This window comes from Pomacea canaliculata, linkage group LG13, assembly GCF_003073045.1.
Source record: "Pomacea canaliculata isolate SZHN2017 linkage group LG13, ASM307304v1, whole genome shotgun sequence".
Classification (NCBI taxonomy): domain Eukaryota; kingdom Metazoa; phylum Mollusca; class Gastropoda; order Architaenioglossa; family Ampullariidae; genus Pomacea; species Pomacea canaliculata.
Window position 1 is genome coordinate 22,762,820 of NC_037602.1, and position 24,459 is coordinate 22,787,278.

Sequence of the window (24,459 nt, forward strand, 5' to 3'; positions counted from 1 at the left end):
TTTATTGCTCTTGTTTATTGTCTTAATTTAATTTGCTCAGCTCTTACTGGACAGGGCGCCCACTCTCACTCTTGTCGGAACACTGTCTGTGACACCTATCCACAGTTAGGGCCGAGGCAAAGAGTGATTGTTTGCTGTTTTCTGGAGTGCTCTTCCAAAGGAACCTGACAGTTTCCCTGGATGTTGTTGTGGTGTTAAGTCCTGAGCAGATAAGACTTAAATGCTACAAGAATGTATAATGTACTCACTGTTGAAATCTGTAAAAGTGATCTTAAATTAGGTAGTACTTAATTTTGTGACTAAACTCTTATGCAGCCGTGATAGGTTAGGACTTGCAATATATGCAGATTCTTTCCTTGATATATTTGTCGTTTACCTATATCTATGTTAAGGTGAGTCGCACTGGTGGTAGGGGGCACCCTTGACCTGCACCTACTGTAGTGCGAGAGTAGAAAAGCTTCTGTTTGGTCATCCAGCAGTAATGCACTCGTTGAGCACTTACACAGCACTTCCATGACTTGTACAAGATTTTGAATGCTAACATCACATGCCATAACCCTTCGCACCAGACTCTTTAAAGTAAAGGACGTTGTGATAGTGGTCCCGTTGATGGCGAAGATGCTTCTCTACCACATGCGACAGTGAAAGATCTGGTGACCTGTCTTCCGTCCTGGTGTCAAGCCAGCCTGGTCTGCTAGCAAGCTAGTAATGAGTAATCCAGTAGTATTAATGAGATACTTCGCGTTACTTTGCTATGGTGGATAATTAGGCTTATGGTTTTGATTTTTGTTTACTTTCTCTGGATGGGGATAGGGATAGTGATTGCACTCATTCTTTGGTCCATTCTTTTAATGCCCAGACTCTCTGACACTGAGCTGCGACTGCTATTGTTTCATTCCTGCCCTGGTTGAGGAGCTCACCTGGCACGTTGTCAACGCCAGGTAATTGCTTCAGACTGCATACTGCTCTTTCTTCCTCCCTGCCTTTATCCATTTGCTAATGTCAGAATTCACTGCTTTGTACTCGAAAGCTGCGTTTAGGCTACCTTTCCTCTGTTTCTTCAATCTCATCCTTTGATCATAGAGGTGTAGGTTATCTTTCGTGACCCAGGACTGTTTCTTCTTCCTTTGCTGCACAAGCACTTCCTGCACGGTTGAGGTCACACAGCTGTAGTGTTTCCGGCGAGAGTCTACGTCACAACTCATCATGTTCAGTGCCACAAATTTTCCTCCAACGGAAGTATTGAAGATTTCTTCAACCTTTGGGCCTTGCAGCTTCTTCAAATCAAATTTAACCTCTCGATATGAAACGTCTTTAAAGAGGAGAACTCGCTAACCTCTCGAGATGTAATATATAGTAAAGAAAGACGAACTCAATCTCTGGAGATGTATAGTAAAGACAGACGAAATCACTCTAACCTCTCGAGATGTAATGTGCAATAAAGACGGACTCACCTAATCTCTCTGGCATGCGGGGTTTACAGCGTCGATGTGAATACCAGATAGTTCATAATGGAAGTAATCATATGCTAAATATGAAGCAAGAAGCTTGCACATGTCTAAACCAGAGCCAATGATCCTGAGTTTGACGAAATTTATTTCAAAATATTGCATAGAGTGATATACTTTCATCTGGAAACGTATAAAACAGACCCTAAAAATAGTCTTGTTACAAGTTAGTTCACACACACATACACATATACACATTAGATAGATACAGCGCGTGTTCCAGCTTCTGAGCCCTGGGAACTTTTCAGCTTGATGACAATGGCAAGTGACGCACGTACGTACGCACGTATGCCATCCCTGCCGCTGACACACACATGTCTGCAAAATTCTCCTTTACACACATGTGCACGCACTTAGATGTAGAGGTGGAAAGACTAAGAGAGAGAGGAAGGAATGCAACAAAAAGGGACACATAGGAAAAGAGTAAGAAGGATGCTAAAGACAGCTGGTAGGTACTGAGGTAGAAACACTTTACATGAAAACCACTGCGTTGACCATAAAACTTTTAGCGCCTTACAATGACTACAGTCCCTAACATCCCCTACACCCATCCTACTCTCCTCTTCTCGGACCTCTGATTATTTGTTTAGAGAGGCTTTAGTACAGACTCTAAATATCCAAGCCTTGCTCAACACCGTGTGCTGTCAGACATCAGACGAGCACACTTCCATCCGTGCTCAACACCGTGTACTGTCAGACTTCAGACGAGCACACTTCCATCCGCGCTCAACACCGTGTACTGTCAAGCAAACTCCAGGCTAGCACAGCTCCATCCAAAACGAGACTCTCGTTACAACCTCCATGCCCGCCTACAGCAGCCTGCCTCCTGACGAAAGGGAAGACGTTCTGCAGTTGCTCACACGGCACGGAAGCCAGGTCGCTGTCGCCAGTCCTGATGGACTCGGTGCGGTGGTCGTACCTGCCCACCTTACAGATGGCAAGGTTGAAGGTGCGGCTCAGCACGGCTTCCGTGTCTCTAGGTGCGGGCAACAGCAAGTCCAGGAACGGCCGTTGGCACAGCGGAAACACGTCTTTGATGGGGAAGGTGAAGGCCAGGTAGGCGGGGTCATGGTCCCACACGTGACTGCTGTTGGACTCGTAGAAGCTGATGTCGACGAAGGGCCAGCTCCACGTGGCCAGGTGGATGGGGTGCGAATGGATGGAGTACAGCTTCCAACGAGTCTTTTGGCGGACGTCGAGATAATAGAGTGGCTTAAGGCGGCCCAGAGCGCGGTACACGGCCTGAGCCTGCCAGCGGGGCACAGCCATGTCCACGTCATCATCCCAGGGCACGAGACCGTGATGGCGCCACGAGCCCAGCAGACTGCCACTGTAGAGAAAGAAGGTCAAGGACGCCTCAGTCATGGCCGCCGAAAAGGTCGCGACGATATCGCGCGTGATGCGGCGGTTCCTGGCACTCAGCCGGGTCGCAAAGGCTCGAAGATGGCCATCAAGTCGCGTGTCCAGCCGAGAGGACGGAGTGAGTTTATGTAACTGTCTGTCGGACCCCAGACTTTCAAGATGCGTTGAGGGATTCACTGACCAATGATGGACGGTCAGGGGGTGTGATGAAGTTACATGTGGGTGAGCTGTGGTGACTTGCCTTTGTGACGTCCGATGGTGGTGATGAGCAATGGGGTTCGTTAACGTCAGATGCTCATGTCGGGCAGTCACGTGGTTCCTGTGCCCAGAGAGCGCCGGTTGTCTGCTGGTCTCGCTGTCGGCTGTTCCTGACGCCTGCATAACGATGAGTGCCGACAGACAGCTCTCTCTTGCGGGAGATGAAACGAGTGAGGTGTGACGCACGATGATGTTAAGCACGATAATCAAAGTGCCGAGTATCAGACAGAGCTGCAGCTTCTTCACAGTTGGAGGTATGTGTGGGAAAGACCCTCTCATTGTACACACTGTCGCCACTTTGAACTGGGTGAGAACACACTTCCCCTCAGTAACTGTGGCGGTGACTACACCATGCCGCATGCCCCATCTGACTGCCTTATGTTCTGGGGTGTTGGTGGTGTTGTTGGTGGTAGTGGTGGTGGTGGAAGGAGGGCTGAGTCGTACAACAACAAAGAATGGGGAAAACGTGATCACTCCAAAACTAGTATGTCTGTTACTAGCTGGCAACTGCACACCTACACTGACATTTCACACAGAGACTGCTGGCAACTGCAGTCAGCACACCTACACTGACATTTCACACAGAGACTGCTGGTAACTGCAGTCAGCACACCTACACTGTCATTTCACACAGAGACTGCTGGTAACTGCAGTTAGCACACCTACACTGTCATTTCACACAGACTGCTGGTAACTGCAGTCAGCACACCTACACTGTCATTTCACACAGACTGCTGGCAACTGCACACCTACACTGTCATTTCACACAGAGACTGCTGGCAACTGCACACCTACACTGTCATTTCACACAGAGACTGCTGGTAACTGCAGTCAGCACACCTACACTGTCATTTCACACAGAGACTGCTGGTAACTGCACACCTACACTGTCATTTCACACAGAGACTGCTGGTAACTGCAGTCAGCACACCTACACTGTCATTTCACACAGAGACTGCTGGTAACTGCAGTCAGCACACCTACACTGACATTTCACACAGAGACTGCTGGCAACTGCACACCTACACTGTCATTTCACACAGAGACTGCTGGTAACTGCACACCTACACTGACATTTCACACAGAGACTGCTGGTAACTGCACACCTACACTGACATTTCACACAGAGACTGCTGGTAACTGCACACCTACACTGTCATTTCACACAGACTGGTGACACACAAGCACGCGCACGTAGAATGACACCAGGAGGAGCGTAAGTCGCTGACGTAGCTATGCAGTGATCGTCTGCTCCAACCTGCACGTGCTCTCACGTGCTCATCGGTTTCCGCTTGTCTGACATCAGTTTTACATCTACTGGAACAATCCACGTGAACCTCTTGCTTCAAGTCTGAAAATGATGTCACAGGGGTACTAACTCTGTGTCCCCGCCCCTCCCCATCCCCCCACACAGACCGCGCACGCTGTTAGCACTTCACACAAACGCCTTGCAGGCGGGAAGTACCCCGCTACCCGCTACCCACACATGTTCAGCTGTAGGTGGCGCCACTGTGTGCATTCATCCCTCACTTCCTCCCACTCCCCACCCTCTTGGTTCACGACAGGTGTGCTGCAGGCTGTGTGGTGCTGGCGGTGTGTCTGTGAAGGTCATCACCAGAGGTGTCGGTTAACCAGGGTGGATGCTGCTTGCTCTCTAAAAAAGCTAATGTAGCGTGCACTGCGGAAAGGTCAAACAGGTTAACACTTTTACCGCTTGCTCTGCACTCAGGGCCCCTAGCAACCATCCAGTTTCGTATCTTCCGTCTGACATCCCACTGGAGCCCCACTTGCCTCCCCCCCCCACCAAGATGATGGGAGCTGGAGCGAAAACGAAACTAGCGACTGTGGGGTCTCGGGGTCAGTGGGGTGATACACCGCTGCCTTGAATTAAAATAAATGAAGGTGTAAGGAAGTACACAGGAATAAATAAGACGGACAAGTAATTAGGAAATGTTTGCATTAAGGATGTGAATGGTGTATCACAAGATAGTCACGTGTTGTCGTGTCCCCTACATCACGGGTCAAGCGGCATCCGCCAGACCCAGCGTCAGGAGTACGCGGGGCTCCGCGGGGCCTCGGGGGAATGTCATTAGTGGGGCCTCTTTTGGCGGCTCCTGCTCACCCCCCTCCCTATGTCCCTAGCACCGGCTCTGGATCCGCCAGATCCACCCAACATCCACCCAACATGCGCCCAACATCCACGCAAGATCCGCCGTCGCACGCACGCACGCATATCGGCCCACCACTCGATGACGTGCAGCTGCACACAGGGGGCGCTCCGTTGTGTTCAGTACAGCGACTGCTGCTGACACAAACCTGTTTCTGCTGCTGCCTTTATGGACGCGGATGGAATTCGGGGTGAAGATGATGGGATATGTCAGTCAGCCTCCTCTGTGCCTAGCACCTCTCTCACTCACACACACACACGATATTCAGTGTAGTGGGCTGTAACATGCATAATAGCATCAGAGATGTACAAGAGAACACACACGACAAAATCTGAAGATCGAAAAGTTTCAAAAATCTACTTAGGACAACAGGAAGAAGAAATATTCAAGGATAAATAAGATGTCGGAAGTGAAGCTGCATTCCTTCATCACCTCCTGGCCACCAGTTTCTCTACAACTGAATCCCGTGTGCTGCGGGGACTACCTGGGGCTCCCCACGAGTTTGAAGTGTACTGTTAGACAGGAACGTTTATGGCTGACAGAAGAAAATATGCCTCAGACCTGAAGGTCACAGAGGAATGAGTGAACTCAGCATTCAAGTCCCTCCCCAGGTATCGGCACCTGACAGCACCGACTGCTTTCTTGCCCTCGCTTGATGGAGAGCGTGGCGGTACAACGGGGTGCTTTTACACACCGGAAGGAGGTGGGTAGGTGGGGTGAGGGCGGGTACTGAGTTTAGTCTGCTGACTGCGGTGCCAGACAAACGTTCTGCTGTCGACACCAGGAGCCACCCTGCCTGCAGGGGCGTGGCTTGTCGGGTCACGTGATGGGATGAGTTGCAGATATTCTACAGCAATCCTCGCTTGTGACGAGCGAGTAGATGATGGTGTGTTTATCTCACTGGCTGTACTCTGACCTCCCTTCTTTGCTTATATTTTATTATTTTTGTCTTCTTCATCTATCTATATATATATACACGCACAGTAACTTGAGGGAGAACGCTGTAGGAACTTTCTCTCTCTCTTTTTTTTTTTTTTTGGCAGGTGTATGCAGAGAGGCAGGTGACATTAATCCCACACATTGTGACCGACACACAGTCTCACACATTGTGACCGACACACAGTCCCACACATTGTGACCGACACACAGTCTCACACATTGTGACCGACACACAGTCCCACACATTGTGACCGACACACAGTCCCACACATTGTGACCGACACACAGTCCCACACATTGTGACCGACACACAGTCCCACACATTGTGACCAACTTTCTTGTCCTCGTCTCTCCTTTCGTCAGCTTGCTTTCCCCATTCACACGGTCTGTGCCACGTGTACCAGACGAGCAGGAGTCAGTCCAGTACATCGCTGACCTCCAGACATCATTTACTGCACAGTCTCCTGTTACGATGTTGCTTTTTCAGAGCAGTTATATGTATATTGTGTGCACACTCTGTGTGTATACTTGCGAGTTTACAAGTGTGCGTATATGCATGTATAGATTGTGTGCGTGGATGCCAACGCTCGAGTGCAGATGTTTATGTGCATCTACACAAATGCTAAATTATGTGTCCTTGCGTCAGTGTGCGCAGACGTGTTTCTAGACATGTTCATATAGTTAGCCATTGTTTGTACACAGATATATGTGTGTGTGTGTCAACCGAAAGACAGGCAGTGACCCACCCCTCCCCCGCCAGCCCCACAAATCCTAGAGTCAGCCTGTCTCGCCTAGAATGAACACGTGTCACTACAGTCAGGATGGCCGGCACTGCTGCTGCAAGAACTGGAGCCGATGGGCCATGTGCCTGACTGTGACTGTGACTGTCTGTGACTGTGGCTGACTGTGACAGACTGAGACTGTGCCTGTGACTGTGGCTGACTGTGACTGTGACTGTCTGTGACTGACTGTGACTGTGACTGACTGAGACTGTGCCTGTGACTGTGGCTGACTGTGACTGTGACTGACTGAGACTGTGACTGTGACTGACTGTGACTGACTGTGACTGAGACTGTGACTGTGACTGTGGCTGACTGTGACTGTGACTGACTGAGACTGTGACTGTGACTGACTGTGACTGAGACTGTGACTGACTGAGACTGTGACTGTGAATGACTGAGACTGTGACTGTGACTGTGACTGTCTGTGACTGACTGAGACTGTGCCTGTGCCTGTGGCTGACTGTGACTGTGACTGTCTGTGACTGACTGTGATTGTGACTGACTGAGACTGTGACTGTGACTGACTGTGACTGAGACTGAGACTGAGACTGAGACTGTGACTGACTGAGACTGAGACTGAGACTGAGACTGTGACTGTGACTGTGATTGTGACTGACTGAGACTGTGACTGTGACTGACTGTGACTGAGACTGAGACTGAGACTGTAACTGACTGAGACTGAGACTGAGACTGAGACTGTGACTGTGACCATGACCGTGACTGATTGTGACTGTGACTGACTGTGACTGAGACTGAGACTGTGACTGTGACTGTGACTGTGACCATGACCGTGACCGTGACTGACTGTGTCTGTGACTGTGACTGTGACCGTGACTGACTGTGACTGTGACTGTGACTGTGACTGGCTGTGACCGACTGTGACTGTGACCGTGACTGTGACTGTGACTGCCAGTGAGTGGCTGGGCTGAATGAGGCGTCTCAGGCCCATGACAGCCACATGTCAGATGAAGGTGACATCCACTCAAGCTGCTGAATTTGCTGCAAGAAGTCGGTCACCTCACCTTCACCATGGGAGTGGTGCTGACGACTGACCCCATGGCCTGCAAAGCCGACACAAGGAGACGCTACACAATCTTTGTTTCTTGGATGCCACTCAGAGGTCCATGAATAAGATGAAGAGTGGTTCTGCCATGGAGAGAGATATCTCTCAAGGCCATCGGAGAGCCACTGACATGCCACGTGCTCATTCTCAGAGATTCTTGCTGTGCAGATCGGTCAGCCTTATAAGCTGGTCGTCATGGTGATCCGTCCTTCGGGGCCGTCCTGACTGAGAAGGTTGCTCTGTGCTACTTGTTCTCTGGAATCGTTTCAAACATCTTGGGGGCATGTTTGTTTTAACCCTACCCATTTCTCCCCATTTACCTAACTCTAACACTTGCTGCTGAATAATCGGTGAACGTACTCACACCACCCATGGTTTGAACGTGCATGGTGCATATATTTTGTGAGGTGGAAGGTTTGGTTCATCGGTACACTTGCATTTTATTTTTCCGTGATGTCCATGCATTTTAAAGTATTTGTAGGACACAGCCAAACAAAAGCAGTAACAGCCAAACAAGTGTAGATCGCACAACATTTTCCAGTTCATTTCACAGTGCTTTAGCTTCCCACCAGCTTCAATTTATATTCCGTACTCCAAAGGTGCAACTGACCCTTACATTGGCGTACGAACCAGGAGGGCCAGGGGTACTGCCGCCCCCCTCAAAAAAGATACTGAGGGAACAAGAATGTGAAACTCTTTCACTATCAGCATGAAGTTTGCCAACCTCCACGATAAACAAAAACAAAACAAAAAAGCCAAACATCTTCCTCATTTTTGTGAGTAGTATATGATCAGCAGAACGACGGGGACTTGAGGACTGTACCTGTGTTTGCCAGGAGAAACACAACATTCGTGCACCACACACTTCACTTACAATAAGCCATTCGCAAGTACTTTCACATGGATGACAGACAACTCTTCTGTCACGCAGGCCCTCTCTAAATTTATTACTGCAACATAAATAACCACTAAGACAAGACACGGCAATGAAATTTGACGAAAATTGCAATTTTCAGCCATTTTGAGATTATGGCTATTATGAATGTTGAAATTTGCTCCCTCCATTTTCCAATGGATTTTTCATAAAAGAAATATGAATATTTTGTCACTGAAGACAATGACTTGTTGTGCTCAGAATTAGTGAAAACAGAGAATGTTTGGAACACTGCAAGTCTTTTGAAAAAACTGGGTCCTTCTAGAGCAGGGGTAGCCAACACGACGGTGCCCGCACGGACCAGGTGTGTCGCCCACGGGGCATGTTTCAAAAATAGCACCAAATAATGTTGCATTTAAAATATATTTTTGTCATTTATTATTAATATTTACTGAGAAATCAATAACAATAAAGTGATCATACAGTCTCTTCAGATACGTCTTTATTATTAATTATTGTCATCATTGAAGGTGTGCAGCTCGCCCCAGTTAGTTTGTATCAAACAAGTAGTTCTGCAGTGTCAAAAAGGTTGGTGATCCCTGTTCTAGAGAGTAGGAACACTCCATACTGGTGGCGAAAGTCATTCTAGAGAGTAGGAACCCTTTATACTGGTGTAGGGGGCATTTTAGAGAGTATGAACACTCCATGGTGGTGGGCTGGTGGCGGGGGTCATTCTAGAGAGCATGAACACTCGATGGTGGCGGAGGTCATTCTAGCCTCTAGAGAGCATGAACACTCCATACTGGTGGCGGGGTCATTTTAGAGAGCAGGAACACTCCCTACTAGCTCCAAGACCGTGTAGCCTCACAGCCTGAGTCCAGTCGCTCCATCAATCAAGGCCCCAACACCAAAGGGCCACAAGACGAATCGATCATCGATGACGATTATTAACGGCAAATATTATCAACAGACTCTAACGTTATTCAAACACTAACAGCCGCCTATTTAAAAAAAATCCTTGCGAAGATTATTATTTATTTTTTTACCTTACCTGAACCTCTGTATTTAATATATATTTAATAATAACACGCTGAGGCCAAGTACGTGGTGTTGGTGGCCACACCTACTGACAACTCAAACGGTTTGATTCTCACGTGGCCAAGTTCTCACACGGCGCGCTTGTGCGCTTGTGCCTGCAGTCGCCAGTCGCTTTCTTTGAGACGCGGACCTGTGTACAAGTTTCAGAAGCCTTTTCTCTCACTGGACAATGTCTGCTTTACCGCATGGATGGAAAAGAGAAGAAGTTGTAAGACAATCTGGTCTGTCTGCTGGTAAAACAGATGTGTATTATTATAGGTGAGAAGTATTGTGTAATATGTGGCCGTAGTAGCAATTTAGCAGTGAGATACTTCAGGCTGACACAGGAATTTTGTTGTTGTTTTTTGTTTTTTTTAACCAAATACAAAATCTTGTAAGATAATTACATATTGTTTTGTGTTGACCTAGTCTTCATCATGTCACAAAGCAAACAAATTTTCTTTTTGTGTGTAACATCAACCAATGAAACTAAGTAAATTATTACGGAAACTGGACGTCACCGCCATAATATTCACTGTTTATGTAACTCCCAGAGTAACGCACCACACGAATAACAGGACGATACATATAAAACACGTCATTTTTAAATCGTGTTATTTTACACTTGCAGCACATACATCCCTTACATACTTTTGTATAAGGCTTGTTGCAGTTAAGGATCTAGAGATTCCTTCAATTCCAGGTGACCTTGTAAATATATATTCTTAACCATCACCTTGTAAATATCCACCCTTCTTTATGTTTATTCAATTTTTTCTAATGCTTAATTAATTCATTTATTTAGTTAATTTCGTTCCCTGTAAAGGGCGAGGGCTAAATGGAAAAAAGCGCTCAGCTGCTTATTTTACCCCTCGTAAATATTGAATTGAATCAAGGCTTTAATTCTTAAATAGTACATTGGTGGGAAAGAAATCCTAAGTTTTTATTAATTACACTTCAATTTATTAGGAACCTTTTTAAGAAGACATGTTTTTGAAACACAAGGAAGTACACAACAGACAACTGAAAATTATAGACTGTAAAACGTCATTTTTTTTCCAGTCCTGATGGAAAGAAGATAAGGAGCAAACCTCAGCTAGCTCGCCTTCTTGGTGATGCTTTTGATCTGAGTGCATTTGATTTTCGGACAGGGCGTATCATCTATAGTGCTGTGCGTAAAAGCAAGCGTCAGAAAGGCTCCCCTTTTGACTTTGCAAGAGGTAAGCATAAATCAAAGGTCTTGTATTAGGTGTATGACTAAAGTTAAATAATAATACCATTGTTAAAACATTAACATAGAACCTCCTTCTTTTGGACACAGGCTTTTCTTGACATGAAGTTCTATCTTAAAAAATAAAATAAAACAAAAAACCAACAACTTTCTTCCTTTCAGGAAGTGGAATGGGCTGGAGACATAGCATAGACAGTGTTGTTTTGAATGTATATCTAAACTAATGTTTTCGTGAACGACATAAAACACACTTTCATTTCTTTCTCCATGTTTATCAATGTTGTAGCTGTCTTAGCATATATGCATTCCATGAAAATTTAGCTTCTTACATATCAAATTTTGTCACCTGATTAGGGTGTTCCAGTGACACAACAGTTAGCACCTGTCACCAACATAGTGAAGGCTGACTTTTTCTCTGCATGTGGCAGGGCTGGCTGCCTTGCAGTGATAATAACAATTAACCCCCTTGTCAACTGATTGACAATTGCTAATTAGCATACTGTGCTAGCAGGACAAAATGCATCTCTTTAATGACTCACAACATCTGGAAACTTAACACATTGCAGGCATGCGGTTAGACACCAGTTTGGTGCTGCCTATACGCCAGACAGCCTCCATTTTCAAACAGCCAGTGACTGTAATCAGAAATCGCCCAGAAAGCAAAACAAAGACAGACCTTAAACATGGTGTTCAGGAGCAGCCTCGACAGGTGGGTGCTTGACATGCAGAATTGTAGAGTCTCTATTTTAGTATCTCTAGATATGCTGAATCCAAACTTTTAAGATTCACTGTTTAATAGTAGTAATGGACAATTTTAATAACAACAATTGAATATCACCAATGAAACTGACAGTCCATCATATGGGAAGTACAAGTGTCATGAAACAAATCAACAAAGTATGTGGATGAAGATAAAAGACTGAGGAGTGAGCAGAACAGTGCGCTTGATTATGAAAGATTTATTAAAGAAGTAGGTATTAATTAGTAGACATGTTTGATGTTACAAATGTGCAAGTAGGGGAATGAATGTGAAGAACGGTAAGCCATGTGGTGAAGGCTGTATTTAGGCAAGGCTTTTTACCATATTTCTTCTTGGTCTGGAAAACAGTGGTTGTAACTTTTCAAAGAGCTAAAAAAGTTGGCAGTTACTGGAGGTATAAAATATGTAAAACTCGGATGAACAAGATATCCAGTAATTGCATATAAAATACAAGTTCAGTGACCCTACACGAGAATGTGTGGTGGTTTATTTTTGGCAGTTTGGGAGGGGGTTGGGAGTAGAGGTAAATACATTATTTTCACTTTGATTTTTTTGGTAATCTTGTGATCAGTGACTGAACACCAGGCAATTACACACAGATGCATGTGTATGCACATAAATACACACTAATCAGTTTTGCTGACCCATATATAACACTTAGCATGGGAATCAGTTATTAATTTCTCCACGTCAGCAGCATAAAAGGGGTTCTTGTTCTTTCCAAACCAGCACCGAGTCAATTTGACCAGCAGACAGGCTGTACCACCACAGTTCTTTGGCATTCAGGAGCAACATTATGCATATATACTCTTGATGCTGTTCAGCAATTTTTTTGACAAAATTAAAAAAAAAACCCAATAGTATATATTTACCATTAAAAGGGTTGCAATTTTTATGTTATTTTTGCATTTAAATTGTATAAATTCAGATTCCATTCATGTATTGGACAGCCATGCTCATTTCCATTAGTGTATACATGTGTGTGCAACACCTTCAGCAGTTAATCTGTCATTATTTTTTTACTTGGAAACTACATCAACAAAGCAGGGACAAAATCTTTCAGGGTAAATCAACGAATGGCATTAATCTCTTGACACAAGACATTAATTTGAAGATTTGTAATTTTTACTTTTCCAAAAGGGCACGTGAAAATAGCTAGTAATTAAAAAAAATCATTTTGTAGCCTTTTTTCATACTCTTTCTTTGCATCATCGTGGTTTGTTTTCAGTTTTATATGTTATGGGACTATCATAATCTATTGCATATAGTACTGGACAATGCTGTATAATACAATTTGTTAACCATGTGTCCAAAATATATATTATGGAAATGCCATTTAGATGTGTCCAATCTTTGGATTTGCCAGAACATGCTTTGTTAAGGTAGGCTGAGTTAGAAACATTTATTTCAACTTTGAACTTTAGTTATAATTATATCTTCTTAGTTTTTATGATTTTTTTTTTTTGAAAATGCTTATTAGCACAAATCAGGATATTAGGTCAAGGTCACATAACTTATACCAGTGAAATCTGCATTAAAAGTATAGGATTAGGTGGAGAAGAAGGGAAAGCTAACAGGTGCTGGTGATTGTGTTACAGTTGTTTTGGGAGAAACGTCTGCAGGGTCTGCGAGCCTGTGACAGCAATGAAGAAGAAATTGAGTGTATGGAATTACCTCGTAACATGAATGGTAAGCAGTCTTCAGCCTACAAATAGCAGATTTCATTTTATTACGCTGGCTTAAATGACACGCAGTCATATTTGTTGATATGTAAAAATGTAACAGAAAAAGAGTGAACTGATGATGGTTTGCTGCAGGTGTTGGTCCAGAGCTTGCTACCGAGAGTGTTCTCCAGAGCATCTCAGCTGCCCTGCATCTGAATGCTGTGCCAGTGACAGGTCAGAGCAGTAGTCGCACAGCTATTCAGAAAAATCCTGGGGTCAACATTGATGCTAGTCAGCCTCACATACAACAAATGTTAGTCTCTGATGAGGACATTCAGCGACAAGAACAGCGAGTCCTTGAAGCTCGGCGTCGTTTACAGGATGCTCTCAAAGATGAAGGTGTCAGCTGTTAAGACAGTGTAATTATGGGATGGAAAAACAGTGGAAAGCAATTTCTTGTTTTTCAAAGAGGCTTGATTTTACAGGTGTTTTATTAAAGTTAATAGATGTGCTTAGCATTCCTCCCATAGGAAAGGCAGTTTGGCAGCTGTCACCATAGAGTATTGGCTACCCTGGGTTCAGGTCTCATTTCAGCACATTGTTCTTGTTCTGCATGTGGCATCTGTTTACAAGGCAGGCTGCTTTGCCATGATATAGCCTTAGTTGCTGGCTTTGTGTAAAACACAAGTCCCCCTTGCCCTTCCCTGCCAACCTCTAATAGCATGTCTGAAAATTTCTTTTTTAAATGCTGAAACTGTGTGTGTGCCTGTACGTGTGCATGTGTAATAGAAAGCAATATGGATGACATTTGCAATTTAGTGTTTGTATTTTTTTGGCTGAGGTAGTTGGTAATAAACTCAACTGAAAGATAAAGTTTTTGTATTCTGTATATTTGATCATTTGTCATGCCTCCTGCTATATTTCAGTGCAATGAAAATGTTTGCAAATATCTGAATCTGTCAGTGGGAACCCTGTGGAGACTGCAGCTTTTTAAACTTTGTCCAGACACTGTGGTTTTACATTTTTCCCTGCATTTAGAAAATTAAACCGTAAACCAAAAATGACAAGATTTTGTCATGTTTCTAAGTTTTTACCTTTAACCATTTAGGTTTCTGCACATATATAACTTTGTGCCTTTATTCTGGATAATCCCATTAAATTTTTAATATCTAATTTGCATTATATGCAAAATTTATGATAAAGACCAGCAAGAACAACTTTTTCTTTCATTCCACTTCTTGCATATTAAGGTGAACTAGAATTAAAGAGCAGAATAAATGACTTTTATGACTGTAAATGTTATTTCTCTACTTATTCTGTTATCAATATGTCATTTTAGAGTAAGTTTTCGTATAGATTTTAAAAGAAAACAGCTATGGCAGATACCACTGATTGCTCATAATAGCAATGTGGATTAGGTGAATCAGCAAGAACTAGAATAAAATCTGATTTTAGCATCAAATAAATACTAAGTGCTCATATTGATCTAAATGTGATATGTCACTTTATTCTAGATCTGGCAAAGAAGATGGAGGTATATTTCTGCCAGTCCTATGAATTAGTCTTCAACCCAGGAAAATTTCTTTGCACTTCATTACTTTCCCTAGGAGAATTCACCAGACTCCATTTCCAAAAGTTGGCAGTTGATGATGAATGAAGCATGCACTACAAAGATGGATGCTGATATCTGGAACATTCTTCTTGAACGTAGCAGTTTACCTGCCACCATCTCTTTTCTAGTTGCGAAAACTACATTTACAAACCCTTTGTTCTTTTATAGGCACTTTCATAAATGGAAAGATGAGCTGCTGTGAACTACTTTTGTGTTTTAACTCAACTGTGAAACCACTTGCACATCATTATATGTCATGAAAAGAGAAAATGAGGAACAGCATGGATTTCTGAAGGGGGGAAAAAAAAAGCCTTGAAAAAATCCAAATTATAATCTACAAACCCAGTTAAGGAAGCATGAAATCAGTCTAAGCATTAAAAACTCAATTAGTAGAGGTCTTGCATTAAGGATTGCCCAGACAAGATGCTTAAGTGTTTCTATCACTGTGACAAACCAGATATGTCAAATTATCAGAGAGATGCAAAACCTCCCAACCACATTTGTAAAATACTGATTAAAAATAAGTGTTTTGTACACTAACCTCAAAGGTCAAGGATAATGTGCATGCACACTACATTAAATGGAATTCCTTCTCAAATCTTATTATTAACAAAAAGTTTTAATATAAAAATTGTTGGTGGGGGATGGGTGGTTTGTTGAATATACTTTAAAAAGCTCAACTTTCTGTCCACAACCACTCAAAACCCAACCTTCCCATTATAATAACAACAAATATATCCAAGCTATAAAACAGGCAGCTCTGACGGGAAAGTGGACCACACACAATATCTTATAAAATGTACAAGTTGAATGAAAAAAAACCCCAAAACATCAGCCATGTGGCAACATAACACGCAAAGTGAACAAATGCTACACAATCAGATCACATGATGTATAAATGATATGAGGAAATGCTATTATGTCACATTTGTTGGCAACATCAGGTATGCATGAGATGAACAGATACCAACTTAGAACACAACTACAACAGATCAACCACTGACTCATGCAGACATTACTGATTTTAAAAGATGAAGCAAATGGATGATAATACTCTCATGCAGGCATAATGAGAAATAGGAAAATAATAATGCAGCTGAGAAGACCATGCTACACATCCCACGGACCAAAGGACAGGAACAGAGAATAAGGCTGCAACATGATAATATTACCACATACTATATCCCTGAAATCAAAGAGGATACTGCAGTCATCACTGCAAGTTGTAACAAGCCATTATCAATGTATTATATATTATAAACTACATTGGGTGGAATGACAGTGAAGATACCTTATATACTCCTTAAATTTACCCCACCTTCAACATTATTTGGCAAGTGATCCTTGGTGATATTAAATGAAATCATCACCACATAATGGTGGCCACACAATCTGCTTGTGCCCAGTGATGTTATAGAATGACTTTTACAGACAAATTTTTACTGAAGTCCTTTTCATTACTGCATACATGGGAAAAGTTTCTAAAACTCCAAGTTAAAATTTCAACTCTGGAAATATACTGTAAACCTTCTTATGTCGACTTGCTGTAGCATGTATCCAAATATGGTGACTTAAATCAATCTTTACACAAAAACAATCCATAATGGGATAGAACTCCATATTAGCTCTGCAAATTCCTTAACTAAGCATAAAGGGTGGATAAAGATCAAGGTGGACGAGCTGACATGGTCCAGATGCAACACTGCTAAATAACCACAAAATGAATTGTTGCAGAAGATATTTCTTACTCTGCAGATGGCAATTTTTACATTAACTAGTGCAAAGATCAGTCCTCAAGGAATTTCCATCACCACATTTAGATTATCTTTTGGTTTGTATAACTGTTTACAAGATAGATAAAGTAGATATAAGGAATTTGTTTGGATTTACCAGAAAGTGATGTATAAAGAGGGATGCAGGAAGGAAACTTTTTTGTATTTTTCAAACTTAGTTTTGCTCCCCTCTGTTGTTTACTTATGATTTTTGTCAGAAAGAATGAATTTTGTGTACATCAAGGTAGCAGTTAATGTTAATAAGCATCACTCCATCTGCAATGCAGGAAGCATCCACTCTATGGGCCAGCAAGGAATTGATGAACAAACAAGTTTAATGCACAAAGACCAACAACAAACACAGCAAGACAGATTTAGTCATTCTATTGGATGTCAAAACAAATTTCAAAACTGATTTAAAACACTGACCCCATTCACTCTTACCAATCAACTTGCAAACCAAACAATTCATACTTCACACTAGCACAAGGGACATAGTCATTTCAGGACTATTAATAGTGTCCCCTGTGTTTATTTTTAAGCACTTACTAAAACCCAATGCTAATTTATCTACATTACAAACACTTCAACATACCCAATGCTGTTGAAATTATTTTTCTAGAGATAATAGACTCAATTTTTATTTTAAAAATCAACTTACTAAAGCTGCATTATGTTTTACAGAATCAAGACAGAAAATCATCACTGTGCAAAAATTAAAAGCTATTAGAAGAAAAAAGATCTTCAAGCAGTGAAGCATTTTTGTCTGTTTAAAATGAAATGTATCTTCCTTAACCAGAAATGCACGGCGATATGAATGACCTCCCTCTGACAAGATGAGCCAGGCAGCTGGAGCCAGCTCTCATCATTTCATCCAAAGTGACTTGCTGTAGAAAGAATCCCAATCATCTTGAATGCTGCACTTCGGGTGTGAGCATACACACCACTTTCCATTCCCATCCTTTGGAATTGTTTATGTGGAATAAAATGGCCCAGACATGCACAATGGTTGTTTAAGAAACTTGTCCACTCTGCTTGAATAAACCAAACTGGAATATCATCAGCATTCCTCATTGCCTGAATCCATGTCATCCTCATCTTGATACATTTCTTCATCTTCCACATCATCTACATAGTCATCATCATCATAGAAGTCAGCATCCACCTGATTGTCCTGTGGAGGGCGACTGCTGACACAGTACTCTTGAAGTGTCATGGGCACTTTTACTCCGTCTCTTTCTGCTTCCTCCTTGGTTGCCTGCACTTGCTTTCTGCACACAATACACAGCAAACCTTTGTGTAAACTCATAAAATCAAATACAGAGAATCTAGTCTAATAAAACCCCGCTAAACCAAATAGATACTGAAATTACCAACAAGTATATAGTTAATAACGAATTTGACACTATTTAACCACTCATAGTTTCTGGCTATTCTACTGGCTCAGCTTAGACAATACTTTTGCAACTTTCATCTAGTGCCAAAATATTTTGCATTTCAGTCTGTGAAACTTGTGTATTAAAACCTCCCTATTAAAACTCACCAAAATTGGGACACAACTGAGCAGGATCCTATCAGGTTAATCTGCTTTTATTCTAGGAACTATAACTTCAAACACCTATAAATTCAAGTTCATTTATTTAAATGTTTTAATAAAGCTCGTAAAACATCATCATAATACTTGTCAGTCATGAGTGAAGATTTATAAGGGAACTAACTCTCCAGATAAGCGATCAAAACACAGTTACTGTGGTAGACAATGATGAGTTGTTAACATTTATTATTTATATTTTTTAACCTGATTTCTGCAGAAGGTTGAAATAAATCACAGTCAGTCCATCACAAGAATCTTATTTTTATAAATGTGAATTATGCAAAGGGCCATCAATGAAGCGCAAGTGACGTGTGTTGGTAGAGAGATAGCAACGAAGCAGGACTGGTCATAGCAAAATGTGTTCATGAAATGGGGCTGCAGTACGAAAGTTCTTAATAAGGAGATTTTACTGTACCTTTGCTCTTTATCATGAAGCTTTATGACAGAACAGACAGTAAAAAAATAAGAACTTATTTATTACAGCTTCTAGTAATGCAATGAAATTTTAGGACTCGTTTGTTAATAATGTCACAACATTTATCACAACAGAAAAAAAATCATAGCTCTTTCGTGGGTGTAAGTGAAGGAAAGGGAGAAAGAGAGAGACAGAAATTAGTAGCAAAAAAGGAAAAAGAAAAAAAAAACTGCTCTATTACCGGATAATATTTTCGTATTCCTTTTCTTTGCCTTTGGAGTCTTTCCACTTGCGAAACATGACAGATGCATCAACATTAGCTGGTGAAAATGTGTTGGGCTCATTTAGAAGAGAGATAATACTCAGAAGTATTGTCCTGCAGATGGCAAAGCAACAAATGTGTACTATTAACACTGTGCACCCAGGATGACAATGGTAAGTTTTATATGTAAATAAATGTATACTGAAGCACTCTGGGAACTGAAAGGTGTGCTACATACCAACCAGGATCTGTAATTGTAGAATGCCTGCTTGTGATGGGCAAATGTGAAGCAATAAGAATAAACAAGTTTTGCACAGTCAAGAATAAAGTTGAAACATGTCTACAGTTACAAGGCCTTTCAATGCTTTATCTACAATACTTTCTTAAACCTCTAGGGAACGCTACAAAGTACAGTGGAACCTCGGTTAACGAACTTAATCCGTTCTGGAAAGCTGTTCGTTATCCGAAACAATTTTTTTCCATAAGAAATAAAGGAAATAGATTTAATTGGTTCCCAGTCCCTGTTGACTTGCTAATATTTGAAAGTTACAGGCTATATAGGTATTTGTTTTAATGAGAACAGTTATAATGCAATATAAATGGAGTTAAATAAACATAAAAACATTAACGAAAGCATTTAAACATCAGAACACTTGCCGTATTGACGACGTGGTTGGAAGCAGGTGAGGGGAGGAAGGGGTGGAATTACTGCTTTGATTCCCCCTCCATGAGCACACGTGACATTATAAAATCGGCTGTGACTTCCCTTTTCTGTAGCTTTGAGGTTAAAGGAAAAAACTTGTCCAGTGTCTGTTCCTTCTGACTTTTTTGTAAAACTCTTTAGTAATACGACATCACATATCCGACAGACGCATGCCACCTTCATACTTTGAAATCGTTTCCTTTTTCAATTCATTTGTTGGCCGCTTCCTTGTCATTACCTCACTACTATTAATTGCTCTTAATCTTCTTTAGAGCCATGATTGAGGATTATCTTATTAAAATAAAGCACAAAAATCACTAAATAAGAAGGATGCGCATAGATAAGGAACGACCGATCGTAACTGTGTCTTGAGCGCGAATGATGACATGCTGGTCGGTCACGTGGCTGTTTGTTATCTGAAATTTTGTTCAATATCAGAGACAAACTTTTAACGAAATTTTTGTTCGTTATCTGAAATATTCGCTATCCGAGGCGTTCGCTAACCGAGGTTCCACTGTATTAATATAATTTAGTTAATGTATTAAACAATTTAGCTGATACTGCACTGTCTGTAAATTACCATCCACCTTGCATAAAACTACTAGTCCTGACCTCACAGTTTGTGTGGGATTCCACCGTTCTGATGGTAGCTCTCCACTCTGAGGGTCGTCAACAGGAGGATGCAAGATGGAAATGCAAACCTCACCATTCTACGCAAAAAACAAAACACAACATTATCATTTAAATGGTGGCTGCGTCCAAAGACAAGCGCTTGTAATATGTAAATCGCAATGCTACAAAAACAAGATGAGAAAATAATACCTACACAGGAGGAATATATGTAGAAGTTTTTTCCTAATATGTAGACCTGTGTATGGAAGTCAGAAACTGAATGGAACACTACTCAATGCTTGTAACCAATACAGGTTAGGTTAGAATGCAACCTTTTGGACGATTGTGGAACAATCTTCTGTAAGGGTTAGTCTTCTGCAATGACTTTGTATGCACTTTGGAGTTGTTACCATTAAACCTACAGCGATTGCCCTTTACTATCGGAATACAGTGAGTTCTCACAGTTATTTGTTCTACAGCTCTGTTACTATTTTCTGCTTTTGTTCAGTGTAATGAGTCCGCCTTTGGCTGAGATATTGTGCTTTATAAATTCCCACTTATTATTACTTCAGTGCAATCATTGATACTTATAATTGTTATACTTATGCCTATTGTTAAAATGTTTAGCTTGAATTCTCCTTCAAAATATATCTTTATTATTTAAGTATTCAAGTACTGTACCCAGGTTATGTACCATCTGTTCTACCTGATGTGCAGGATATGCCTTGGTGTTATTTGAAATTTTTATATAATTTTATGCCAGGGTTCACTGTGTAGGGTTGTGTGCATTGTCTGTAAGCAGTGAATCACAAAGCTTTTCTCTAAGCTGTAAAGTAGCAGCAAGCTTCCATTATTTCTAGTTCTTATTTGAGATGATAAACTATTTGGTAAACTGTTGTCTGATGATGAAAATGGTAATGTACTTTCATCAATCACTTAAGCTGTTTTATGTCAATTTGTAAACAGCAATAAAAACATTTTAACAGAAATGGATTTGCCAGAATGGGCAGAATCGATTGTCAAGACCAAGTTAAAATTTCTGATTTGAGTAATGTGTATAAACAGTCCCAGTAAATAGCAGAATGCAATAAGAGTAGTTGTTCTTTTAAAAGGAGTCATTTTGACCTCAGTCACTGCATCTATTACCAATCATTTAGTCCAAACAGTATGCTCAAATATGGTGCACAAAAGAATTGTGTATCTGCTCATTCTGCCTTCGTAGGTTTACTGAAAAGCACCTTACCTCATAAACGTTAGGATGCCACATTTTTGTGATAAAGCGAACACTGGGTGGAGAGTAAGGATAGTCAGCTGGGAACTTCATGTGTGCCTGCATGACAAATAATGACATCAGGATTAGTCAGAGCTCCATGTGTGCTTGACAAATAGTGACAAGTCTAAGCCCATCATTATATCGGTTTTCCTTGTTAAATTCTTGCAACAGCTTATTACACATATATCGTTTTCCCTCAGGACGTAACGTCATTATAACTTTAACAATTCTATGATCTTGCATCATAGTGTGTACTCTGTGCAAGCTTTTGGCCTAAAATAACATTAGTAAGCAAACTGTTGATCATTATATAGACATCAAGTAATGGCTAAGGGACAAAAAGTCTTCACAATGAAGTGATAATGGTTAAAATACTTAACAGACACTACAGAGCTTTTTTCCCATAAACCTGAGAAAGAGCTAAATGTGGTGAAAGCATTGCCTCTGAATGCAAATTTCTTGCCTCAGAAGGTATTTTAACCTTCGATGCTTCAATTCTAGTGTCTTACAACTAACAATTTTACACATGTACAACAAACCCTGATAAGATTATAAATATACTTTACTTTGACCACCTTCTGGCAAACATACTGTAGTGTAATTTCTCAAAATGGATTTCCTGTTTTGAGTATTGGCACTGTCTGAATGACTGGTTATTATGGAAGACTAAGATATCTACAAGGAAAACAGTGGATAAACACAAAGGATGCAGGACAAAAGGAGATAGGTAGAATATGCCCATTTTTTTTTAAAAAAAGGGAAAGAAAAATGTCTCAGATAAAAAAAAACTTTTTTCGGTGAGAGTGTGATCCTAATGTTGAACAAAAGATGGAATGAGTCAAAACTGTCAAGCATAACTTTTTTTAACTTTGAGATATTATTTAAGCATTCTTATTATATGAAAGTAATCCGTAACACGAACGCATCTTCCAGAAATACTTTCATGCGCTTCTTGTGTCTATCAGTAAGAATGTGCTTCTTCAAAACACTTTCGTCCATTGACTAAAGATTCAAGGATATTCCGCAGGTAGCACATTATACACAATGTTTATCTTTAGAGTCTTTTATCAACCAGTCTTTATATTTTTCTTCCTTTAGCCAGTTCTCCTGAAAAGAAGACTTCCCCGGCATTTTTTGAAATTTTTTTGAAGACAAAGAAATGTGGTCAGCCGTCAAGACTAAAATCTCGCGAAACGTAAGTTCTTGTCGTGAAAAAGACTTGGCAGTTGTGTGATTAAAATAGCGGTGAGACGAAGAGTTGTCTGTATTTTGCGCCAAAGTCGACTCCGAAAATAAATTTGTGGATTTATAAGAGGCATGAAAAATAAATCTGTGGTAATATTTTATGGATATAAGGACTTGTAAGGGTCACAGAGAAAATGTAAGGATGTGTGTGAGGAATTGTAAGGACCGCATGGCAAATATAAGGACTTGTAAGGCCTTACGGCAACATTTCTCTATGTAAGAACCCTGCGAACTCTGTTTCAAGGTATAATGATACTGCAACTGCATACATTTTCTACCTTTGAATATGCAGGTGTAAAACATAAACATGACAGAGAATGATCAGTGTTGGTGATGATAGTTGGATTAAGGAGTTTTTAGTGCTAAATGTACATAATATGGACCGTTTGGTAACAAGTTTAACTCCTTTGGAGAGGCATACAGAAAATATATTAATACTGTTTGTTATTTTAATCTCAACAGAAGAATTTCAATGAAGTGAAACTATGTAACAAACGGAGAATGCTCGATAATTAGATCTCTCTGTACGCAAGTCCGATAGAGATGGGGAAAAACAATCCGGCTATTAAAAAAAAAAACAACAAACAAACGGATGCTAGAAAAATATATCGTACAAACCAGTAATAATTCCTGATAGAGATTTCATTAAAGTAATTCCAATTCCAGTGATACATGCGTGATGTATTCATGATCAAGATGTAAACAATGAAAAACATGATGCAGCAACAAAGAAAAAACCGTATAATGTATTCACGTGACACTGTTTATAAGTTTAAAACCCTCACATGGAGTTTAGACTTATGATGTTATGTACCTTGAAATATCCACCCTCATAAAGCGTGCCTGGAGGTCCAAATATTGCGACTTCCCACTCAAAAATATTGTCGTCATTGATCAACTTGACTTGAAACCCCTCAACAGGCTCGGCTTGAATCTTTTTTAGTTCCAGCTGCAAAGCCTTTACAGCACCTCCCGCTGGACTCTGTGCCATTTTTGACACCCTCTTGGCACCTTGTCAGTTGTAAGCCTTCTTTGGGTCCTGAGAAGAAATGAAAATCAAGAAAAAAAAGGAAGGGTATTGTTTGTGAACTTGCGATGCGCACCTCAATATGGCGTTTGTAGTCTGACGTCACAGGTTAGTCGTCTCTCAACAGCAGACGTAAAAAGCATGAGCGTTTATCAACATTATTACAATAAGCATTGCAATGATAATTCAAGGGCATTTTCGTCGTCTCTACAAAATTTTCCTATCAAAGAGTAAAAAAAAAACATTACGAATATTTGC

The 24,459-nt window shown here is 41.2% G+C and overlaps 3 protein-coding genes across 3 annotated transcripts; 1 reads left to right on the plus strand and 2 right to left on the minus strand.

Annotated features, from left to right (window-relative positions):
* LOC112554723 lies at positions 1 to 3,713 on the minus strand. The gene has a single exon (XM_025222704.1). The coding sequence runs from the start codon at positions 3,486 to 3,488 to the stop codon at positions 2,235 to 2,237; it is 1,254 nt and encodes a 417-aa protein (XP_025078489.1). The 5' UTR covers positions 3,489 to 3,713; the 3' UTR covers positions 1 to 2,234.
* Positions 3,714 to 10,129: 6,416 nt separating this feature from the next.
* LOC112554049 (methyl-CpG-binding domain protein 2-like) lies at positions 10,130 to 14,559 on the plus strand. The gene is made up of 5 exons (XM_025221629.1): positions 10,130 to 10,310; positions 11,094 to 11,251; positions 11,829 to 11,971; positions 13,621 to 13,711; positions 13,840 to 14,559. The coding sequence occupies exons 1-5, from the start codon at positions 10,222 to 10,224 to the stop codon at positions 14,097 to 14,099; spliced, it is 741 nt and encodes a 246-aa protein (XP_025077414.1). The 5' UTR covers positions 10,130 to 10,221; the 3' UTR covers positions 14,100 to 14,559.
* Positions 14,560 to 15,898: 1,339 nt separating this feature from the next.
* On the minus strand, positions 15,899 to 24,310 carry LOC112554050 (ubiquitin-conjugating enzyme E2 R2-like). The gene is made up of 5 exons (XM_025221630.1): positions 23,989 to 24,310; positions 21,900 to 21,986; positions 20,657 to 20,754; positions 19,321 to 19,455; positions 15,899 to 18,341 (listed from the first exon to the last, which is right to left on the minus strand). Exons 1-5 carry the CDS (start codon positions 24,163 to 24,165, stop codon positions 18,131 to 18,133), a joined length of 708 nt encoding a protein of 235 aa, XP_025077415.1. The 5' UTR covers positions 24,166 to 24,310; the 3' UTR covers positions 15,899 to 18,130.
* Positions 24,311 to 24,459: the final 149 nt, after the last annotated feature.